This window comes from Platalea leucorodia, assembly GCF_965183815.1.
Source record: "Platalea leucorodia genome assembly, chromosome: Z".
NCBI lineage: Eukaryota > Metazoa > Chordata > Aves > Pelecaniformes > Threskiornithidae > Platalea > Platalea leucorodia.
This window is the reverse complement of record NC_138858.1, coordinates 55,637,252-55,661,929: the sequence shown is the minus strand read 5'-3', so window position 1 is coordinate 55,661,929 and position 24,678 is coordinate 55,637,252. Positions and strand designations below refer to the sequence as shown.

Genomic DNA, 24,678 nt, shown 5'->3' with positions numbered 1-24,678 from the left:
ATTATTTTTTCCCCATCCAGAGAAAATTCTCCATCCAGTACTTCACACATGCTGCTTTGGGGTTGTTATGAATGGCAATCTCTATTTTACAAGATATTTACAGATAATAAAAGCTATTCCTCAGGATGAAACATCATCCAGAGGAACAGATTCTTATTGAATTAAAAGGAAAGGCTCCCTCCCCTGTATCCAGCCTTCCTTGCTGGCCATCTGCTAATAGCACCCATGTGTGTATAAAATTCATTTGCACATTTAAATTGAAAAGCTCCATTTGCTCAGCCTGTCTATAACTGTGCTCTCTTGCTGGGGTGAATATTAGGTCTCTGATGCATGCATATTATCGAGTGAACGTATAATTGCAAATGCAATCCACATCCAATTATCTGGAGTTTTACTGCATATTTTCTACACATAACTCTAGCAGTAAGTACAACAATACATTAGCTCTCCAGGTGTCCATTTGGCTGGAAGAATTAGTAAGGTGCTGGCATTTAGCTCCTGTCCTCTAAAGTGTAATTCACTCACGGCATTGTTGCCAACATGAGATACACTTGGTGCAGGATACAGACATTGCGGGGAAGACACCGAGAATCCTCTGCATCTGACAGAAACATGTAACTGGACAGGTTAAGTTAAACAGTCCCTAAGCCATGGCTAATTTCCTCTCCTCTGCCTCCAGGAAGGCATTTCACTGATGAAATGCCAGCCCAAATATGCTGGTTGAACACACGCGGAGAGTATTGCAGACTTGTGTTACCTCCCATGAAGCTGGGGATTGATTCACTGCTCTTAGGGATCACAGCTACATTGGCTCGACTACTAGTCAGTCTACCAAAAAAAAATATGGAATCCATATTCACAGCATTCCTTCCGTGGACCTATTCTAACCTCCTCCTCCCTCCAAAGTGACAAATATATAAAGGAGTTACAAGCATCTACTCTGCAGATGTAGCTTGCCTAGTAACCAGGGACCGCATCTGATTCAGAGCTCATTACACCAGAGAACTGAAACACCAGTTCTGCATCGAGACAGACAGACAGACAGACAGACACACATTTGAATGGGCTGCATTGCTGCTCAAGGCAATTCTTCACCCTTCCTGCAAAATCAGTGTTTAAGATTCTTCTGGCCTCTCACAGACTCTGAGACAACTGTTATCCTACTGTCTGTCAAGTATTAGTTGCCATTGTGGCAGCTAATGGGTTTTGTGTAGATCATTAAAATATTCAAGAACTATGCATAGCCTGCAGCTTGTTTTAAGCCAAAGATTTCCCCAGTGGGAAATGGAAGGAAAGAGCCGTTCCAGGGAAATAATAAAAGTCATACTAACAGTATAACAAGTACAGTGCAAGATTAGACTCCAATCCTATTTCAGTGTGTGTCCTGTGGAGTCAGTGGAATCACTCCATGTTTGCATTGCTTTAAATAACATAAAATATTAAGAAATTCAAAACAATCAGTGCTAGTTTTAGGCTTTCTTAGAACTGAAAAAAGCAGGGGGGGGTGGCATTTAATCAGGCGAAAGTACCAGACATTTAAACCTACTGTTCTCTCAGAACAATAACTAAACTGTTGAACTAATGCCCCATGGCATTGGACTCCAGTACTTAAAAGCATACAACAGAATTTTAGCTACAACTGAAAGTACATCCTCAGTTACTATATATAAAAACACAGACATTTCAAACAAATAAAAGCATCAGATGTGGTTAGCTCACTTCTAATTTCAGAAGACTAGAAAAAAGCTTTCTGCCACTGACAATTTGTGCCACAACTGGCAGCAGTAGATCTAATGGGTAGCTTTCCACAATGTAGGTAGCTGTGGCTTTCACAGTTAGATATCTGCCTGCAAAATAGACATTATTGAAAAAATGCCCTCATATTTCTTTCCTGGAGTATGGCTTCTCTTTTTCTTTTAAAAAAAAAACATTGCAGTAATACTCCACAGCGAACCTGCTGACATTTTGGAAAGCTCATCTAAATACCTGTCAGACGCTTGACTGTGTTATTAAGAATCATGTCTTGGATGATTGTGAATATTACCAGAAAAATATCAGTAATAAAGTTCAGATTCCACTTTACAAACCTCAGAAAAATAATGACTGTATTAACTTCTGAAAGGCTATTACCTCCCCATGTATAAAGGCTAAACTTTAAGATAAGTTCAGTGGCACACGGTGTTTGTAAAAGCTTCAGGCTGCAGAGCTGTGTCCAGTCAAATCCCTCCTGACTCAACATCAATTCTGAACATTTATAGCCCTGGAGCAAGGAGCTTTTCTGTGCTGAATAAACAAAACAGAAACAAATGAACAAACAAAAAAGCCAAATGCTCAGGGCTGGAAAAACAGTTGTCTCCTCTGTTGGCTTGGGACTGGAGTGTGGTGGTGTCTGATCTCTCTGTTCAAGAGCAGTGGCTGTGGTTGCTAAACTCAGGAGGGCTGTGGTGTAACGCCAGCTGCTCTGTGCCCCACAAGTACACCATGGTTGGGAAGGCTGAGGTGGAATAGGCAGCCTGACTGCTCAGATGTGCCTACACTGCTCAGTAGCAAAGGGGATGGATTACGCTCTCAGTCCAAGGGCAAGTGTTGTGGCCGGGCTACACCTGTCACACACCGCTTCACTGTGGCTCTGCCCTTCGTTAAAAATAATTTACGTGTGTGCTTTTTTCAGTTCCTAGTGTGTAAATTGTGTGAAGGCTGTGTCTTAGCCCACCCAGGTGGTGTTTTTATGGCATAAATATGGCTTTGTGATTATTTCCCCCTGGTATGGTATAAAGGCACCTGGAAGTGTTTGGGAGTTGCGATGTCTGTTGGGATGATGTGGGAGGACTGCTTAGAGTGAAGGCAGCCAAGCTGGTAGGGTGGTACCCACACTGCCTCCTGGGAAAGGTCTCGATGCACTTAATCCTTCATATTGTGCTTTGGTGTTTTGAAAAGCAGTAGTTGATGTGAGCCAGAATGACACAAGAAAGCATGTTGATGATGAAATGGGCAAACACTGCTCCAGCACTCCAGCTCACTCCTCAGCCTCACTCCACTTAGCACCCTAGGTTTAGCCTTTATGATCATCCATCATAAATTAGAAACGCCCCATGCTCTTTTAGCTTGCAACAGGATTGATGCAGTTTGGAAATCAGAGGGCTGTGAAAAGTTTCCTCCCTTTTAAAAAGCAGATCCCTGTAGAAGGGGAAATTTGGAATTTTGCCAAAAGATCTCAGACAGCTGGATACTGTGATGAAAATAAAATGCTAATAAGGCCTATGAGCTCTGTACATCCATAACAAAGTTGAAATGACTAGCATGAAGAGTGGGCAGTCAGAAGAAGAAAATCTTGTGAAGAAATGCAAGAGCCTTTATGTACATGTATAGTCACTGAAAGAAAATACTGACATCCATCAGACACGATTCATAAAGGACAATTGCTCCAGGGCATAGCTTTCTTTTCAAAAAACCAGAGTGGGTGTTTTGTGATCCCTGCCATGCATTTCCATGCTATTGCAGATGGAACTCAAAATTACTGACTAGCTGACTGCTGCTAAATATTTAGGAAGATGCACACCTAGAAGGCAGATCACACTGTAAAAGGCTACTTTTTAATTGTTGCAGTGACTACAGCGATTCCTTCTCCTCTCTGTACAGGGGTAGAATGTCAAGAACAGCAGAAGCCATTAGGACCCTGCAGGAACATTTTGATAATGAAAGTCACAGGACATACAACTTTCCCACTTTGCATCCAATTAGGAGAGGTTACGAAAAGGCAATTTAGAAAAGATGTGGACATGAAGGATGGGATGGTAATTTCTTCCCGAGGGTTTAGCTTGGGTCCCACTGCACTGTTAGAATACTGCTAGAATAGGAACGTGAAAGAAGAATATTGCTTTTAATTTACCTGGTAGGAACTACTACAGGGTAAATTGAGCCTCAGCTGTAGCGTGCCACTATGTTTGTGCAGAAGCTAATGAGGGGGCACAGTGATGGCTTTTCAAAGCCATGCATCTATGAAAAGATCACATTTATGTATACAGTGCTCTGCTTATGGCTTTTGAAATATAACTTCTGTCATGCAGTTTGCATTTTTTAATAAGTAAAAAGTAATTTATCAAGGCATTATTCTTAAGCAAATGGAAACTTATTCAAAGCCATACACTTTACAAGTTATTCTAAAGATAATAGGGTACTTTTCTGTTCATCTTTTATCTATTGCTGTGTTATCCTCTGCTCTCATCTTCTCAAAAATGACATGGAAGAGGAAAGATTTTGAGAAGGCTGATCTAATACCACAAAGTATGTTCGTAATTGCTACCCAGAAAGGGTATAGCCAGCAGGGGACGGGAGTCCTTGAGCACCTGTTTTTGTCACAGTGACAGCACCAGGGACTTCCTCCCATGGAGGACACAGCGACTGAAACACCAAGGTCAGACCACCAACACAGCCCTGTGCTACAAGCTCACATCCTCCAGTATAGCATCGGCTGTGCTGGCAAATCAGAAAGATGCTGATGTTGGTCTCAGGTGAGCACACAGTACATGTCACTTCAGCACAGTGGAGAGAAAAAGTCAGAAAGGCATAAACTAATGCTCTGTCAGGAAAGGTTTTGCCATGATTAGACCCTCTGGAAGCCCTTCAAAGAAACCAGGCTTTACCAGCAGCCCTTGAAGCTGAATTCCCATTACAGGGTCTCAGAAACAGAGGTCCTGATGTACTCAGGGATCTTGAGGAAAGATAGGAATGGAGCGCACAGTCTCTCATCTCTGAGACCCAGCTAAGGGAGCAATTAACAATGTGGCTTTTGGCCAGCTACCCTGTTGTAAGGGTGTCCCCAATCCACCAGGGAGGACACATTCAGTTTTTAAAAAAATTTAACTACTGATGCCTTTTGCTGAATGATGGGAAGAGTTTCTGTTAGGACCTTGGAGAGAAGGAGATAATCCACAACATGTTAAAGGCAATGGGAGGTGGGTCTGTGAAATTCTTTCGGAAATATTACAAGCAACGGAAATATTTGAAGTAGCTTTTGTGACATGTATGCCAGCAGAGTAGACTGCTGCACATTTGGTAGTGCTTTTCATGGTGTAATCCATGACCTCAGGAAAGCACAGCCTGAAACAAACAGATCCAAACCATTGCATTCACACTTACATGTATATACTTTATAAACCTATATATGTATGTATACAAATGCTGATGCAAGTGCTAGCCTTATAGATTTATTCTTACATGCACAAATATACAGATAGCTAAAACCAATGTCCTTAAAACCCTTCCACCCTGGCAGCTGTATTTAAGCTATATAAACTGTTGCACTTATTCCTTTGTGACTGTTATGTCAGCTTCTTCCAATTTTAATACTGCTTATACCCATCATTGCCTTTTACCTCTCTACCTCCTTGCAGGAAAAAAAAACAAGAAACCCCAGCACAGAAGATAATTGACTCTATACTAGTGGTGTTATCTCAGAAGTTTGACATGTACAAACCTCCCAGTGGAGTTGCCTAACCCAGCTCAGGTCCTCAGTGCCAACTCAAGCTCTCCCTCAGAGGAAGCCTGGGAGACCAAGAGTGCAACTACAGAAAACCCTGAAAGATTAAGTGGTATGGAAGCAGACATTTAATGTCACACCACCCTTAAACTGGGAATCACACAAAAGGTTGAAAGCTGTGTCTCTGGGAAATGTTATCTACTCACATGAGTTTGCCCTATCTGTGAAATTTAAACACAGGAAACAGGATTTGTCATGCCAGATCAAATCATAAGGGTACTGAGATTACCACTGCATTGCCCACTGTGATTAGTGACCACTATGGAGAAAGAAACTGGAAAATACCACAGACTGTGCTATGTTTTAACAGGGGATTGACACGTTTTCATCTCTGCTCTTTCAGTAGTATGTCACTAACCAGGAGGTTTAAACTCATTTATATTAAACAAGAGCTAGTTATCTGACCCTGCCCTTGCTCACTCCCTGTGTCCTTAGAACAAAGCAAAGTGTTTTCTCCCGAGATGATTATTCAGAAAAATAAACCCACTGAAATAATACAGCAAAATGCATGAAGTGGTATAGTGTTTTCCTCTGACCCACTGTCCCACTAAGGCATCAGGTATATGGCTTTCCTGGAGAAGCAGCCTTTCAGTCCCTGGAATGGATGAGGTAAATGCTGACAGTTGAAGACATCAGACTAACTTATTACAAGAGCAGGAATTGGGAGTCCTGCTGTGCTAGCATAACTGCAACCTGAGTAATTGCCTTCACCATCTGAATTCCTTCTGCTTTCTCAGTTGGTTACAGTATTCTCTTCCCATCCTGCCCCAAGTGACTCTGCCCTGTTACTAGGCTCTCCTAAAACAATTCTGCTCTTTCACCCAAAGATAGCTGCATTTCAGAAGTCACTGAGCTGCTACCAGTGTATTTAGGTTTCATGACAAAACAGTGGAGCTTTTTTGGGATGAAGGAAGTTCAACACATATTCAATGGTTAGGCAATGTCCCCTGATTTTTTTCTGATCCTTACACTGCTGCAGCACTGCCCATTGTGCTGTCATCTTCTTTGCCTCTCAGTTGTAGAGGGAATATTAGAAATTAACATCTGTCAAACTCAGAATAAAATGAAGCCAAGCAGAACAGAGTAAACCGAATTAATTGAGAAACTCCATATGTACTATATTCCACTATGCTGCAAGATATCTGTTCACCAAGTCACAACGTATCTTAAAAGAATTGCAATTCACGTGGACCTCAGAAAGTAGGAAAGACTGCAGAGTGGAGTTTCACTCTTCACCTGCCTTTTCTTGATTCCATAAGTTTTGGCCATACATCAAAGACAAGCACACTCCTGTAGGTACCTGTGCATGAGTACTAGTAAAAAAATAAAATAAAGAAATCTAACCAAAACTCCAAACATCAGATAGCAGGACAACTTGAGTGGTCTAAGGACTTGTTACAAATCGGGATGACCCTTTAAACAATTGCTTGAAATAGCAACAAAATCAGAAGGTCTTTAGAGGTTTGGATAAGTATCCCAAAGGCAAAAGAAACAGCCACATAAAACCTATACCATTGGGGGCCCAAGCTTTGTTTTCTAGAATTGCTGATTCAGGTTTGTGTGATTCTTAGACAAAATTCATGTTTTTTGAAAGTGGTCTCCTGTCAGGTACTACATAAATAAATACAGGGGAGGAGGACTGGGTTCACTTTAGGAGATGAAGGAAAGCAGAAACTAGCAGAAACTTAGCTTGCTTGTTAAGATTTTAGGACACAGATGATTTACTGGCTAGGCTGCTTGCCTCGTATATGCAAAAATGTTCCTGTTAAAAATACTCTATAAACCAAGGACCCTAACACCATGTCATAGAAGGTTTTACTGCTCAGCATAGAACATTTTTACCAAAGCAGCTTAGTATTGTACTTGAGAAAATGTGACACGCAAAAAGTCTTTGCATGCCTCCTTTCTACGTGCTGTATCTGCTCTCCATTTAATATGCAGGTTGGAATCTATTATTGCACCATGAGAAGACGAAGTGCTAGAAAGGTGCCTTGCTGTGCCAAGCTTGGAGCTTGCAAGTTAATTTCCAGACAGAAGAGATGAGTAGTCCAAACTGACACATTTCTTCTCCAACTAATCTCTTTTGTAAATTTCTGCACAGGTTTTAGAGGCCAGCATGAAAGTCTATGGGAAAATGAGATTAAAGTAATCCATGGGGTAGATGACCAACACTGAGTCTTTCCCTCTAGCCAAAAGCTAAACAAACTTGCTCTGTAGTCCTCTGAAAAAGAAGCCACAAGCAAGGTGGGATCAGCCTCCCACCTGCTCTTCATCCATACTCCTGCCTCCAGCTGGGCATCATACTAACCTGCTAGATAGTGGACAGGAGAATATATGCTGCAGAGAATATGCTCCAAGCACATCCAATACCATGGCTGCTGGCTCACCATCTTGCACAAGCAGACACATCTGAACTGGGAATCCCAGTGTAAGACAATCAGGTCTGAAACATGCAGAGTGCACAGTATGCCCTGCCTCTCAGCTGGAGGAAGTGCCTCCTCAGACATTTTAGGAAGCAGCCCTTAGTGGGCAGCATAAACAAGGGCATGAAGGTAATGCAGCAAGGTGCAACTAAGCAAATGTGTCTGTCTATGATGAAGAGCCTGAAATATACTCCCACAGGCTCTGGCTCTGTCCAACTTCTTCATTTCCTACTGCTATAAATGCTCTGCTTTTGATCCAGTTTAGCCCTCAGAGCACAGGTTTCCAGACTGTTACTGACCTTAGAAACAGTAAGATAAGGTGCCATGTCACTGCTGGTCTGTACACCCATACTGTACTGTAGATAGTTCCCACACCAACAGGAGCTGTGGTCACTGTAAAGAGCCTGTATCCCACCACTTCCCTTCTCCCCTCTTGCACCATACAAATGTTCCTGCAGAACACCTCCACCAGGAGGCTGTGTGCAGCACTGATGATTTTAACCTAGGAAACCTGATTGTTTTTGAATTTTTTCCCAGGTATGTTGTAACTTACAAACAAGAATGCAAGTTTTGGGATCACTTTTCTAAAGGAAAGGAAGACTGCCATATATATGATATTTTGGCTGTCAGGGTGAGAAGCCAAGACTACTTTGACAAGTCCCAGAAGAGTAAAAAGACCACCACATTTTCATTCTCTAGTCTTGAATACGTAGTTGACTGAACCCATAAAACCAAGGCACTAGGGTTAAGTCTCAGATTTACTTTTTCCACTGCAAATCCTGAGCAGAAGAAAGTCACAGGGTCATAAGACACTTGTTTCAGAGCACTGTAGTCCTGGAAACAAGGGGAGGAAAAATGCCTTCCATCCCCAAATTGTTCCAATGTGCTTAAGAATGGCCTCTGCAGTCCTTGGTAGTGAGAGCACACAGGGCTCCAATTGCTGTTGGTTTGTTCACTTCATTCACCAGGAAAAAACATATCAGAGGGCTCCATCGTCAAGGAAAATGACAGATGTAAATTAGGTTTCAATATCATGCAGTACAAAATAAATATATATGGAACAATCCCTATGGTTGGGGTAGAAGAGAAGGCGGGAAGCATTTCTACCTGCCAGGGGCATCCTTAATGATCAGTGACACAAAGTCTCGCACTATGAAATAGGACACGAAAGCATTAATTTCTTCCTTGTCCCTTGGATTACTGACCTCCCAACCCACTCACCAGCCCTTTATGTGAAACTGGGAATACATCACAGTCTTTCCCTTCTCCTTTACTTAAGAATGGAGACTCACGCTCTCAGAACGGGCTGGATTTTGAGGAGTGTAGGTACATGTGCACATAAAAGGGTAGGGGGACCTTCAGTTTTGGGATGTCAGTTGTTGAGTGTCTTACAGAGATGGGATTTTTTTAAACTTTTAGCTCCCTGAATATCTGTCTGTCACTGGAACTCCAAAAAAGCAAAGCATGACACATGTCTGTTCACTTGTGAAAGCCCGGGGGAGAGAGCCTACTCAATCACTCTGCTGTTCTCAGGTCTTTCCCAGCGTCTGGCCAACAGTGACAGTGCTGGCATGTTCTCTGAAACATCTGCTATTGTCTGAGAAGTGGAAGGAAACAGTTTATTTTATCTCCTGTAGCTGTAGCAAGATTGACAGTCACAAGTGTGAAATGGACATGTCCCACTGAAATTCAGAAAAGAAAAGCCCTAAGCAACTTTAGAATAAGTACGTGGACTCAATTCCCTCATTGCTCTGTAGTGTGAGTAGACACTCACATCTGTTAGCAATAAACATTGACTTCCTCCTGCTTTGTAGTACTTTTCCTACCCAGCATAGGCAGCAATATCCAATACTGCTGTGTCTTCTCCATTACTTATTTTACTGACTTGAATAGTGCTCCCGATTTGCACCAATGCAACTGAGAACAGAACAGAAAGAAATGACTGTTTTATATTGCTCCAGGAATTATTCCTGCCTACCCTGCTGCTATGCATCAGAGAAAAAAGAAGGCCAAAAACATTAACTCTTCTCACCTTGCTGGCAGAAAGCTTTTTGGTCTTTTTAAGTAACCTACCAGATTTCTGAAATTCCCTCAACACACACGTAAAACACTAATCAGTCTAATAGCTGAGAAGAAAATCTACAAAAATAAATCTTTTGTATCTCATATGAATTATGAAAAATGTTCAGAATACTGTGTCCAGAGATATGGCTTTGACCATTCCCCCTTGTGCTGCTATAGTAGCTATTAGCTGTCAGTTAAGGGCATCTATGTATAGTTTGCTATAGAGTACACACAGTATTTCATAGCAACACTGGAACTGCCTGGGTGGATTGGATCGCTGATCTATCTCACCTGCCATCCTGTTCCTGGCAGCCAGCAATACTTACTGCTTTAGAAGAAGGTCAATACACTACCTCCTGCAACCCTGCTGATTTTTACTGTGTGAAGTGTCCTTCCAGACTGCTCAAAACCAGCCTGAGTAGATGGTGGATCTGAGTCTAGTAAAGAGCTGGAAAGCTCTACATGGTGGTTCTCAAGGGTGAAAGTGCACAGGATTGTGGCTGTAAAGCATGCTTCCCTGGGAAGCATCACTAGAGAGGAAGAAAAGAGTCACCTTCCTCACTGATACTCCCATAGCTCCCAGTGTGCTCCCACGATGAGCAGAGAGACAATCTCTCTTCCCCAGGAAGGGGAACCATTTCTGGTTCTCTGTCCCAGCTGAGGCAAGACACACAAAAAGATGTCCTCACCTTCCTCATCCTCTTCCCAGAGGCAGCAGGGCACAGGAGAAAGAACGTGAGGAGCTCTAACATGCACCAGCTGGCATGGGGATGAAGGGAAATGCACTGCAGCTGGGGATGGCTGGACCTGAGGATATTCCAGCTACCCTAGGGCCGCCCCTGGCGTGGAGGCAGATGCAACAGCATTTGAAGACTTACATTGCCTGGGGAGGGCAGGGAAAGGAATTCCAGGTAGGAAACACTGGAGCAGTTTCCTCCTCCTTTGTCCTGCCCTAACGTGTGCTTTGACCTTCCTGAAGGAAGGTGTTTAGCCATCAATCCACAGAGGACATGGCACTGAGAGTTACACTCATAATAGATATAACAAATAACAACTGCATCTGTAGTGCAGGAATCCTACCCAGTCACTCCTGACCCCTTATTGCACGTTTAGATAGAAGCACATTTTTTTCTGAGCTAGGGAGTGAGAAAAGTACCTGAGGGTCTTGCCAGCAATAATTTAAACAACTTGTATATACTTACAGGAGGAAGTGTTTGTTCCTTCTGTTGAAGCTTGTATCCTAAGCATGGGTTCTGCAACACACAGAAGTAACAACAAAGTTGTAAGAATACAGCCACAGCTACACTGTTATACTGGAGGAGCCTGAACATCTTCCCCCAGTAGAGCTTTCTTTTTTTCCTTTTTTTTTTTTTTTTTCAGTAATCAGAAACCCGCCAAAGCAGAGAAAAAAATGAGATAGCTCAAAAAAGCAAAGGACTTCAAAGTCGGTACAGCATGTCCTAGGCACACTGTGAATAATCAATTACAGCAAAAATGCTCCATGGTCCTGGGAGGGAAGGCCAGGAGAAAACTGGCAAAGACACTGCAAAGTTTTCAGCTGTTTGTGACAACATCAGAGGAAAGTGGAAAGCAGTGGGTCTTGAAGCTCCACATGCTGACCCAGGAAACGCTAGCTTCTTCTTCTCCTCACATAACTCCAAATGGACAGTCAGGCCTCCAGGTCTACCATAAATATGGCTAAGGACCTCTGTGGCTTGAAAGAGAGCAGGGTCCATGAGTGCCACCACCTCTGCAGAGAGCTGTAGCTGGAAGGGAGAGCAGGACACGGTCCAGACCAAAACAGGACACAGCACCAGCCCCAAAGTGATTACAAAGAAAGGAAAAAGAAGCAGCATTCTTAAGATGGCAAATAATCTTGTAGCACAGCTGAAGGAAATGGACCTCAACACGCATCACCCAAAGGAAGCACTCAGAAAAGTTAATGGAAGAAGCAAGCTAGCCTGAAGCTAGGGCTGAACCTCCTGAGCTGCAGGAACCAGAACCACACAGCAAACCAGAGCCATGCATTTGGGTGGCTGCATGGGCTTTCACTGTCTTAGACCCCAGCAAAACATACAGTGTCATGCATGAATAAAGAATTCGAGAGTGTGCTTGAGGAGTACTATCAGCTGGAAGGAAGAGTTTGCAGAGAGAGCACTTCGCCTAAGGCAGCAATGTGACATGCCACTGTGGAGAGGGCTGACGGATGTCAGGGTGGCTAGCAACCAGCCTGTGCATCCTAGGGAGCAGGTCAGGCATACTGCATGCTCTGTAGAAATATTTAACAACATGTCATGTTTGGCAGAAAAGATGAATCTGTCACCTAATAGAGTCAGCTTTTAGGCAGAGTAAAACCACACTTAAAATCTAAGACTGCTGTGTAAGTCATCCTATCACCAAAAAGTAACTGTAGCAATACTTCAAGAGACCTCGCTTCTGGTAATTTAAACACCAGCATCTCACAATAGCCTATCTCCAATTAAAGAAGCAACACACTAATAACTTACTTGCCTTTGCAAGGCCTGGAAAAATTCAGCAGTGCCCAAACCCCAGACTCTATTGATCAGCAGGAGACTTCTGTAGTGGCAGAGAAAGCTGATATGGTCTGGACCCAGGGCTGGGTGAGAACAGTGGGAAAAATGGCACCTGGCTGGGTTTGGGACTGAGCAGGTCTCTGCTCCAGCCACATAGCAAAGACCTACTCAGAGCTCCATGAGAAGACCTCAACAAGCAGCCACTGAATGTATTGCTTTATGCTCTTCTTCAGGACAACAGTGTGATGTGCCACTTGGCATGAAATCTGCCAGTGAAGCGATTCATCAGGAATGCAGCCAGCCTTTCGAATATCCCAGCCTCCTCCTCTCCAGCGGCACAATAGCAGTAAAGAGAAGAACAGTACTGTAACAGCAGGCACTGGAAGGGACATAAGCAGGGAAAAAGACCACTCAAGAACAAGAAATTTAGTTCATGGGAAAGAAGGGAGCAAAGTGCAGGGACTGCATTCTTGCTGCACAAGGGAGAAGGCAAGGCGAGCCCAGTGGAGTCAGTGACCAGCGTGTCACCTCCTTTGAACAAAAATGGTTCCAACGGTTACAGGACACTTGCTATTAGCTATGTGGTCTCATACATACCCAGTGAAGCACCAGTGACAGGCTCCACTGAGAACATGAAAGAATATGGGTACATCCAATGGCTCTTCTGTCAGGAAGCACTGCCAAGATTTCAGAAGTAGGTCGCCACACACGCAGATGCATCAAAGGAAAGGCTGCAGGCATGCTAAATGCAAAATCTGGCAATCACACTGTTTTCCTTGATCTAGCCTACAAACACTGTCATCTCACACTAAAACCTGTCTCTGCCAGACATAGCTTTCTCAAAAAAGCTAGCAGGACTCCAGCCTCTTTGCCAACCAGGATATGTGCATCTTGTAAATCCTTGGGATGCTCGGCTTACACATGCCTACCCACAGTTCCCTCAGCCAAACTCAGCGGTAGAGACAACTGCTTGTATTGTGGCCATATATAAAGTAGCTCTAATAGTTAAAATAATGAAAGTGACTTCTCACTGGGGTCAGTTCCAGGAGTAACTCTGGAGGCGTGCAATCTGTAACTGCAGGCGGGATGCTGAAAGCAAAATTGCACCAGCCTGAAAGGAAACCATGTGGAGAAGGCTCCTAGTATGCCAAGGCAGCTTCAAAAGTGGTTAAACTACTGACAGTAGTTACCTGTCTACATTCACAGACCTTGCAGAGCTGTCAGGAACTGTATGTAGAGCCCTGAGGAAGAGAGCAGTCTAGGCAATTGGTTTCTGGAGGAAACATCGATATCTCAATACACTCTGCAAATTCATATGCAACTACTAGGATTTACAGAAACAGGAGCAACAAGTGCTTTTTCGAAACACAGTTCCTAACAACTGAAATGCTTTTTCACTTGGGCTGCTGCAGGCTGACAACTGCAGGCCAAGTTAGTATCCTCAGTACAGCTCCAGGTTATTAAAAAGTATGCTTAACCCTTCTTCATTCATTTCTCAGTTCCTGAAGTAGCTCCAACATTCAAGGTGATATGCAGGTACTGAGGCACTGGATGCAGGTGAATTGTTCTCTGCTAAGAGGGAGCAGTTTCAGAGCTGCAGAAGCAGTTTCAAGAAGAAATAAAGAGCAAGAGACAGAAAGACTCTGTTAATTCAACTTACGTGAAGAAGTTTTTGTCCCTTCTGTTGATACTGGTATCTTGCTGGTGCTCTCTGGAAAACACAAGAGGCAACAAGAAGTTATAATATGGAGTCAGACGATCCTCTAACAGCATTCAACTCCAAGAATGGACAAGGTAAAGGAGAAAAAGGAGCTCAAAGAAGCAAGCTTAAATTCTGCTTCAGTGGGCAGAGGCTGCAATCAGACACCAACTTGCAAAAGTTTTCTTTTAGGAAAAAATGAAAAATGGTGGTGTCTACTAGTAGGACTGAAGAAAAAAGCCTGTTTCTTCTGAAAGAAGCCAGTTGTTCAATCTCTCATTCTCCTCTGGGAATAACTGATCAGTGGCAACAGGAGAAATCATGCAGATGGCTCTGCTTCTGGAAGGCGTCAGTGTGAGTATTCACTCCTTATGCTTCTAGGCAGTTAAATCTTGCAAAGACATGTTCCTGTTCATATCACTTGAATTGCTGCTAAGTACATCCAATAATGTCACTTGCCACTTCAGGGAAATCTTCTAAGTCACACATGCAAACCCAGTCCCCCATGGAATGACTGCTGGGGGCTCTGTGATGGAAATCAAACAGTTGCTTTGCTGAAGAGATGAGAAAAGTTGTTCTTCCATACTGGTCCTACAGAGATACGCTATTGCTAGTGACATACATACTGCCATGGATTTCTCGCATCCACTTGTTGAACTGGCTGATGGCTATGGGGGTTGATGGTGCCATGCTCAGATCCCTGCTAATGCCTTGCAGAATGCAGATGGGAGAAAGCAGAAAGTAGAAAGTCTTCATTTAGGCTTCACAGACTTGTACAGAGACCTTGTTCCAATGACACCATTCATCTGTCTGTGCGCTGCTGAGCCCACAAGCCACAACTGTGTGCAATTTCCTAGGTGTGAACAAATTGCCCTTCGGTTGTATGCATCAACAATCTTGGCCGCCTCCAAGTTCTCAAAACCCTTTTCAGCCTCATAGTGGTGCAGTTCGATACAGCTGCACAAGTTTCAACTCCACAGCTGGAGAAGGGCCACAGGTGCCAGGAAAGAAGTCTTGCCTTGAATCCTCAAGCCATACCAAGAATCATCTGGTAAGCCGAACAAAAAGCATTTAGAAAAAGCCTCATAAGAGATTTAGGAAAAGGCAATTTAGGAATGTTTTTACTCTGTTCTGTGATTCTAGCTCAGGCAGTCCTCTGCCCACTGTCTTCAGAGTCCACAGAAACTTGATCAGAGACAAAACTCAGTCCAACTCTTCCTTTCAACACCGCTCTCATTAAACCTCAATGTTGAGCCTATATTCTAATTTCTTACTTGCTAGCTCTTCTTTTGAATATTTTTTCCGTTTTGGTCCAGCTTTCTTTGGCAAATACCGTGTTTGCCTGGGCAATATGTTCCAGTTTCATTTCACTAATGTGAGAGAACGTTTTATGCAGCATTTTCCTGATAGCCAGTGATGTGTGGCATCGAAATGAGTACCATAAGTAAAATTTTTAAGGTCAAAGCCTTTGCACCAGGTCTTGGAACACAGTGGCCTGTAGCCAGGCAGCTTTCAGGACCGTTTTTTGGGTATGGAGGCAGTTTGCTGTTGTGCAGCTGGGTTGTCTGAGCAATTAACCTTTCTTAGTCACAACAGGAGACAGAACAGGTCTGACAGCTGTGTAGGTCAGCATCTGGCACAACTGGAGCAAATTTTTCTTTCACCATTAAAGAAACCATGTTCCATTTAGTGCCTGGGCTGAGCCTGATGGAGCATTTCTTACTGCCACATCCCCAGCCCAGCTGTGTCAGTATGAGTGCCACCGAGAAGCTTCCCTGCCAGTGGAAAATATAGCCACAGCCTCCCATACCTGAAACGTGCCGAGAAACACATTTGGAAAACATGTGGCAAAGTCACACATTACCAAGCCCTGCTCGTAACGTTCGTGTTAGCAAGACTAACGGTGGATGCCAACTTTTGGAAGATGCAAAATTTGTGTGTATTGCTTACTGAGGACAGTAGACCACAATGGTAAGAAAGAGAGGCATTTTACTCCACCCAAGAAGGTCAGCACGGATCCACACAAGCCATCTGAACACAAGAAGCAGAGAGAAAAGAGGCTGCTTGTAGGAGGCCATCAATACTTGCCTGAGGTGGAAGAGCTGGAAGCATTCTTCAGTCATGATACTTGCAGTTGCTGCTGCAGTCTGCTAAGGTATGAAGACAGCAGCCTGCAGCCCTATCTTTATCATCATCTTTAAGTCCCCATGAGGAGCAGCTACCTCAGATGCTCCATCCACTTCTGTCCCCTGACATTTCTAGAAGCACTTAGTTTTGGTGAAATGCCATGTTTGTGCTTTGTTATGTAAAAATATTGACGGATGGACAAGAGATCCTTGTCTGGGTATGCTTTAAGGGAGAGATCCCTGCAGCCTCTCAGTCTCATTTTCTCTGGCCAGCTCCATCTCCTGCTGTCTCCTCTGGCAGGACAGAGAAGAACCCCCTCAACCCCCATAGGACTCACAGCAACCCACCACCTTGCTGGGCTTGGTATCTTGATCCATCCTTCCAGGTAGGGAGCTTTGTTTGGGCTGCTGAGAGGAGACAACTCAGTACCTGAGTCAGACCCTGACAGGGACAACAACGTGGGCTCTAAGGAAGATTCAAACACCATGAACATCACAGGTAGTTAGAGCTGCAAACAAGCTTTCTGTCATCCTGAGGTTTACTTTCTGGCAATGATATAAGACTTAAGCCTTTTGCATTGATTGTGCCATTCAGATGACACATTCTGAATTACACAAAGAATGACACAAGCTAGCACACATCTTGAGAAAAGGGGAGTATCTGAGACCTCTGTTACTCGGTCTACAGATGGCAGAGTAGGGAGTAGGTGTGTAGAAGGTGAGTAAGGCCATAGTCTGAGACTTCAGAGGCATGCAGGCACATGCGGCCAAGGACACAGGGAGATTCAAGGGATAAACTGACTTTTTGTTCCTTAAAACTACTGTGCTTTTTACCTTTTTCCTGGTCCTCCAAGAAACTACCTCCCTGAATTGGATTAAATGAGCACCACCCTCAATTCAAATATGTCAAATAGCAAGGGAAGGTTCAAAGCTGCTCTTAGGGGAATTGCTATGCCATACTGAGTGACGGCCACATATCTTTCTATGTGGAGGCCCAAATCAGTGATGTTGGTCCAGGCATGCTGATTTGCACCAGCTGAGAATCTGACCCATTACGCTAGCCAGTGAAAAACAAACTATGGCCCTGGTGACCTGTGACTATGCTACAGAGAGACAAGATACACTGATCTTCTGCTTTAATCAAGTCTCAGACAGATTAATGTATGAGTAGAAGGGACTTTTCTTTCATTTGAAGTATTTAATAGTTGGCCACATCTCTATGGGTACTAGATACAAGATGTTGGTTTTATTTACTTATTTCTCTGCCATCTTCTTGAAGATAAGCTACTGGCTACCTTCAGAAGAGGAACAGCAAACTATAGCTTAATGAATGATGAATATCAGATTCTTATTGACTACTGTACAACTCAGAGCTGTTAGTACCACTGCAAGTCCTATGGATGCAAAACTAGAAGCTTGCACGGGCCACTGACTGGGTAACTAACGAATTTACGAAGTCTTACTTCTGCCTACAGTTGAGTTACATGAACAGGTCACCCAAGCACTTCTTGTTCCCTCCAATTCAGGCAAAGTTGTCCCAGCCACCCCCACTGATGACTCAAACTACATCAACTCACTTTACACAGATGTCTAGGATGAATGCTCACACAATACCCTGCACACAATCTAGCAGTTATCTAGCAGCATAGACTGCTAACTTCTGAAATCTCTCTGCAGGAATCCACCCTTTTGCACCCTGAGTCATGCTGGGCACAGCAAACATCCTTAGAGAGGCAAAAGATTTAGGTCAACAGGTTTTAATGGAAAAGACTGACACCTTATTCAGCTGGAGCTGTGGCGTGCTCAACACTTTAGAAAACAAAAGTCACTTACCTAGTTGTCTAAATAAGGGGTTTTGTAAGCAAGTTTTCAAACATGAAATTGAAAGCTTTAGCTGTGGTATGAAGTACCCCCTCAGTGTTATTTATTAAGCATAGTAAGGTCTTATGTTCACGAGAAAGTCCATGAAAAAATTCACTGCAAGAATTTTGCCTGGCTAAAGTGACAAATTAGGATGCAAAAAAAGCCATTACTGTTGCTTTAGCAAACCTGTGCACTATTTATACAACTCCAGGAGAACTTCATGTCTCTATTCTGACCTCAATTACAATCTTTCTTAGGGGAGCATACATGAATAGGAGTGAATGAAAATGAGAAGGCAGCTCATATCCTGTGGGCAAGTTATACTCATTATAAATTTAAAAGAGAACAGAATTGCTCCCACTGCTTGCTATTATGACTGGTAAAAAATAGTGTTTGTCTACCTGTTTTTATATTTGTTGCATTTGTAATCCACACATATGGCTCTATAGACAAGGCTTTAAATTCCTTTCAGTAAAAATGAGAAAATTTCAAAGTCTGTGTAGATTAACACAGCTTGTGTGTGTTGTGTGTGTTTATGTGTAGCAAAAACTTGCACAAGAGCAAACTTGGCAGTTTTAAGTAAAACAGCAATGTTACTAATAACAGTAACAGCAACAAGGATAGGAGTTACTATTGCATTGGGTATTACTGTTTAAGACAGAAGATTTTACCATTTCTGGGAATGAGATCAGGGAAAAATAAAGCTCTTTGCTCACTGAAAACAACACAGAAATTTTTACAGTTGTTCTATTGAGAAATATGCATTTTTCTGTGCTTTGGAGCTGTGAATTGAAATTAACAATTTTCAGACATGTGACCTGAGTGGTAAAGGTGTGTCTTTTTCTATTCTTGTGGAAAAAAACCCAACATATTTGCCTTGTCCTTCTTGTGTTTTTTCCTAATGCCCATTGCTAGTTGATGTTAGAGACAAGGCATCATGCTAGATAGATAGACCTTTGGTCTGGCATTACAGTTCTCTTTTGTGGTATACAGCGGCAAAAAAAATTTCAACTAAAATAGTTAAAGTTTGACAAAACTCTACGGAATTAAACCCAAGATTTTTATACGCAAAAGCACTAACCTTTTAGTGGAAAGAAAAATAACCCCATGCCCAGAAATGCCATCAACTCATCCACCCCTGGTCTTAAAGCACCAAGCATAAAGGGAAAGGAGGATCTAGTTTGCAGATAGCAGGGCACACATAACAAACATGTCCAGGTGAGGTCATTAAATTAAAGGTCATAATTAAAGTTGTGGTCCATACAGCAGAGCAGGTCAGTACAACCACAAGAAAGTCAGGCCCTCTGACGCATCTTTCTTTACCCCAGTGTCACCCTATCTGCTGGCGGTGTAAAGAAGCAACTTCTTTGCCTATCCTGAGAGGTTCAGTCCTCTCAGATGTCCACCCACTAGTTTTCTACAGGGGCTCCTGGGCTGCACTGGACCCCAAGGTCTTCTCCAAAAGCCCCTTGGCAGGAAATAACAAATAAGAGCTAAATACGCTGTTGGCTTTTTTTTTTTTAAACTTTTCCTTTCTTATGAATAGTGCAGGACCACACAGATATATAGGACCTGAGTAATGACTGCCCTTCAGGGCTCATTAATGAGTTTGGATCCCAAATCTGTCATTAAGCTAGCAAGGGCAAGAGGTCAGGGAATGCAGGGGAAGGAAGGGTGAGGAGGTCACCCGCACAGGGGGTCTGTCCCTGTTTGCAAAGCAGATGTTGCCCTCTGAGGCCTGAGGGATCCATTGCTCTTAAGTCACCAGATGTTGCCCATGCTGCTCCTTAAATCCAGGTGGAAAATTCCATCATTAGGAGGAAAACTAGGAACAATTTTACTGGTAATTTATAAGCAACAATAAGCAGAGGGGGCTCAGATGTATGTGTGGCAACCAAATATGCACGATTGATTTATTCATCCAACGAATGCTGCCAAGCCTGATTCTAGATTATCAAATATCACTGAGATGTTCCAGTTCAGATACCACTGAGTTTCCAGTTCAGATCTTTACAGACAAAAGCCAGCTGCCAGGTTTAGATTGGATCCAAGTTTGCTCACATTCAAGGGAGTTTGCGTGCACAGCTGTATTTTAAACAACTTGTGTTTCACAACAAGATTAGACAGATTGTAACATATCAGTTATAAATGCACATGACAGGGCTTGCCTGCAAACATTTTCATTCAAAACCAAGCTCCCATGTCCCTGCAGCAGGAGTGTTTTGCTGTCATTCAGCACAGTCCAAAGGAAGTTGAAAAATCCATGTCATGAAGCACAGGAATGAGGTCCCACATGCGCTCCCCGTTCACATCACCATTCCTTGTCTGAGAAAGTAATAGAGGATGCCCAAGCATTTTTTTTTGCATTTATCTGTATCATTGCCCAGGCACAGTGCCTACAGCTGAGTTTTGGAAACTCCAGTGTCTTGGAAACAGTATAGGAGCTTTTCATGTAAGCAGCTAATGAGCAACCAAAATTTGTATTCATGGAATCCAAGAGCATTTACAAAGCTACACAGAAACACCTACCCATTTTTCCTCCTAATAACATTCTGGTAAATAGCACTTGATCTCTTATATCAGTCTCCTGACATTTGATCATGATTATAATACCATACAGGTACTAGCAAATCTTAACACTTGAGATTCTTTAGTTGATGAAATAGAATAGTAAATACACAAAGTGAATACAGTCAAGCAATTGCTGCGTGACCACAAAACAGCAGATAGCCAAAGACAAATCCCACTGTCAAAGGTTTACGTTTGTTTTTCTATTTATTCAAATGCCTATCTCCTGTTTCACGAGATACATGTTCCACACAATGTGGAACAGAAAAGCATCCCTGGTAAATTCCCATTGCATCTTTAAACCCATCTCAGATACAGACAGAACTTCTGCTTTGTTTGCTAATGAGGGCACGTTCCTTTGGTACTTCACAACCGCCTGGACACTGGAGTTTGAATTAACAGATCCGAATTAGTCAATGTCATACATAAGAAACAAGATTTCAGCTGAACTGCAGCCTCCAATGCACTCGCAAGGAGAAACAGGACTGTTAAAACATTTGTGTACAATGGAAACACCCATGAAATTCCATCAGAAGCAACTGGAACTTCCTGTAAATTAAATAGAAAGGAGCCCTGCAAAAATAGCAATCTATAATAATTTTAAATCATTTGGGTAATTCTGAATGCTATCTGCCTCATGAGAAGCTCTGCTCCTCAAGAAATAAGTTTAAATCACAGTACGTGACTTAAAATACCTGAATTACATTCATGCCTTTGAATAATATGCCTTCAAATACATTTATGCCTTTGTCTTTATTATTTTAGAAATCAAAAGCAAAACCTATCACCATTTGTGAAAGTAAAAATGGTGGCAATCAAAGCCATACAAATATTACTTAAAGACAAAGAGAAGAGTGCTGGTTTAGAAGTTCAGACTAGGACATGTTTTAGGTTAAATGAAAGCTTCCCCACAGGCCTATACTGTCTCTGCTACTCATGTGTACTATGGGAATTACAATAATATTCCCTTCCCTTCATCCTGTTCTTATCTTGACTATTTAGACTGTGTCTTAGACTTGGTGTTGGAAAGTGTCTCACAGAAAATGCTGATCTCTCCTGACATCCGTAGGAGGCATCCCATTCATCTGGGTAAGGAAAACCAAACATCTCAACTACATAGCAAGCAAGTCAGGCCTAATTAATTTTCTTAGCACACCTAATAGATTTCAGTGTTTCCACTTCCACTTCACTTGCAAAGCTTTCTCCTCCTCCAAACCCTTTTTTTTGTGGTGGCAGCTTTAATATAGGGTCTTTCTGAACGTGATAGTAAAATAAAGAGTCAAGCCTTACCATTGGTGTCCGTGATGATAACACTGGCTTTAGTACTGTCATTCCCTAGTTTGCTGCTCACTCTGCATGCATATTCCCCAGCGTCGGCCAACGTGGCTCTGTAAATGTGAAGCTCAGAGTATTTCCTGTGAAATCAGAAAAAACATGTGAGCATCCTGTACTGGAGTAACAGTCACCGCATCAACTAATGCACTCTTTTTTTTCCTCTCAACAAAAAGTCTTGTCTTCCATTCTTACTGACAGATTAACACTATCCAGGTTTGAAAGAAGGGAGGAGAATAAAAAAATATCTCTCTTACAGGCTGCTGGAAAACAGGCATATTAATGAACTCAAACGAAGATACTTGTTTATGCTTTTCTGCTTGAGAGGAGTCTTTGTTCTTAAAGGAAATCTGAAAAACAACCTTCTTCTCTCAGCTGAATTGTTGACTATCCAGATGCCACAGAGATGCGTGTAATATTGAAATAGATTACCCTTTCCTACAGGTTCATATTGCCAGTAGCAGAGTTCTGGGTAAGTACTGCAGTTTCCAACATCTGACTAAATAATCATGAGATTAGGACACACCACTCTCTTTAACAACCTCTGAAACCCCAATAGTAAATCATTCTCCAGCGCTAACAAAAAATTATGGGCAAGAGCACAATTTGCATGAAGCTACATTTTGTTCCTGGCTCAGAGATGTAATTTAATCAGTCTCCAAGGTTTTAAGATTAGATTTTAAAATGCAGAACTCCTGCCTACCCATTAATTTGGTAGGAACATGTTCTGGTGTCATTCAAGGGGTCCCCAACTCATGTGATGGCAATAATCCCATTACCTAGACTGTGGAGAATGACTAGCTTGGGGAAAATACACACATTATTGCTGTTCCTAGATTCTGTTTAAAAGGAGTGCTTTGGGGAAGTTTTTGCCTGTAGCAAAGCCTGCTCATTTGTCTACAGAATAGTCACTTAGTAGAGTGCATAAACTTTGGCTTCCCTAAGTTGGCCTACCCCAACATGAAGGATTGATCCCCAGGAGGCAGGGATTCTTCACTCTAAAAGCTCATACTCACCAGCATGTCTAGTGATGAGTGCTGAGCTAAGCAATGTTTGAAGAGTTGCTTTGCTTCAGCACAGCCGTGTCTCCTAACTCTCCATGCAGAAATCACAACTGGTTACCCCTTCTGGGAACCACTGAGCAGGGCTGTCAGACCAGAAACAAGACTTGTAGCAGGGGGGCTTCTGGAGCAACCAAAATGTTCAATGCCACTTTCCAACATATCCTCGTGAGCCATCCCTCCCTCCAGCACAGTAAACTATGCCATCTGCTATCCAACAGCTGCTTATCAGCAGCTCAGCCTTCCCTGCCTCTACATGAAGGTCCTGCCGCTGAGGAGTCAGCACTGTGGCCCTCACGGGATGAGAGCAGTGTGCTAGGTGGACTCCAGCTCTGGTAGAAACCCACATTACAAGAATTTTCCCTCATGTCATGAAAGAGGGCTGCTTTCTTGAGGCTGCTGGGCTTGTAAGAAGGCAGAGCAACCAAGCCAGGGTTAGCAATTTGCTCAGGTTTGCTCAAACGGTAACTAACTGAATGGTTGACTACTAAGGTTCCCTTCTCAGGCAACAAGCCCAGTTCCCAGTGCTGAATTAATTAACTGGGCTGCATTTCAGATGGCATACAAGACTCTAACTGGTGGCAACCATGAATATATGAGAAAAATGTGGTTGAGACACTGGCAGAAGTGTCCAGAAGGTGAAAGCTATTGTCTCTTTGGGTGGGAATTTTGCACCTGACTAGCAGCTATACTTATACCACAGTAAAAATGGCCTGCTCTTTAATCTTCCTGCCAGCCATCTACACACCTGCCTTTGCAACAGCTTGTTGAGGGACTGTCCGGGAACGTCTGGCAGTAGTCTACACTACCTAACAGCTTGTGCGGACATGCAATATTTCCTATATCCCACAGGCCATCTTTCAGCCATGCTTGCAGACTAGATGTAGATTATATTAAAATAGGTGAAGCAACCATATTCTTAAAAATCTACTTCTAACAAGCCAAATTTACTCTTGTTTTTAGAAAAACTCTATAAGGAGTTTTCTCTCTGAGAGCAGGAGAAATTTTATGAATACTTATAGCCTTAAGAATATTATTGAGACATATCAGGACAGAATTCAAAACAGTCAGAGCAGAAGATGACTCATTAATGGGTGTAAATGAAGCAGCTCCCTAGCAATACAGTACTCCAACAGTACTCACTTAAAGCCCCTGATAACGGATTTTGTATTCAAATGCTTGTTCTTTTCTCAATCTACACCATGCTACACCAAAAAATGCCTTCTCTATAAGATTTGCTTCTGCTGTATCCTTAGCTCATCACCACAATGACACTGCTGAGCTTGTACTCATACATGAAAGGGAAAGAAATACATCCGCAGAATGCAGTCCCAGCCCACCTTATCTGACTGCTTGAATTCATTTTACTTCCAGCCTCCATCTGTCATCCAGAATTGCCTGTCTGCGGGCAAATATCCAGGCTAAGCTTGGATGAAGCCCAAGGTACAGGGCACTTACACACAAAGTTT

The 24,678-nt window shown here is 42.8% G+C and overlaps 1 protein-coding gene across 1 annotated transcript in view; it reads right to left on the bottom strand.

Annotated features, from left to right (window-relative positions):
• NRG1 (neuregulin 1) overlaps positions 1 to 24,678 on the bottom strand; it is a gene marked incomplete at both ends in the record, with an annotated part of 181,564 nt that overhangs the window by 120,754 nt on the left and 36,132 nt on the right. The window contains 3 exons of the mRNA XM_082335557.1: positions 11,229 to 11,279; positions 14,221 to 14,271; positions 22,107 to 22,231. Of these exons, the coding sequence (XP_082191683.1) occupies positions 11,229 to 11,279; positions 14,221 to 14,271; positions 22,107 to 22,231 (227 nt within the window). The remainder of the gene's footprint in view (positions 1 to 11,228; positions 11,280 to 14,220; positions 14,272 to 22,106; positions 22,232 to 24,678) is intronic.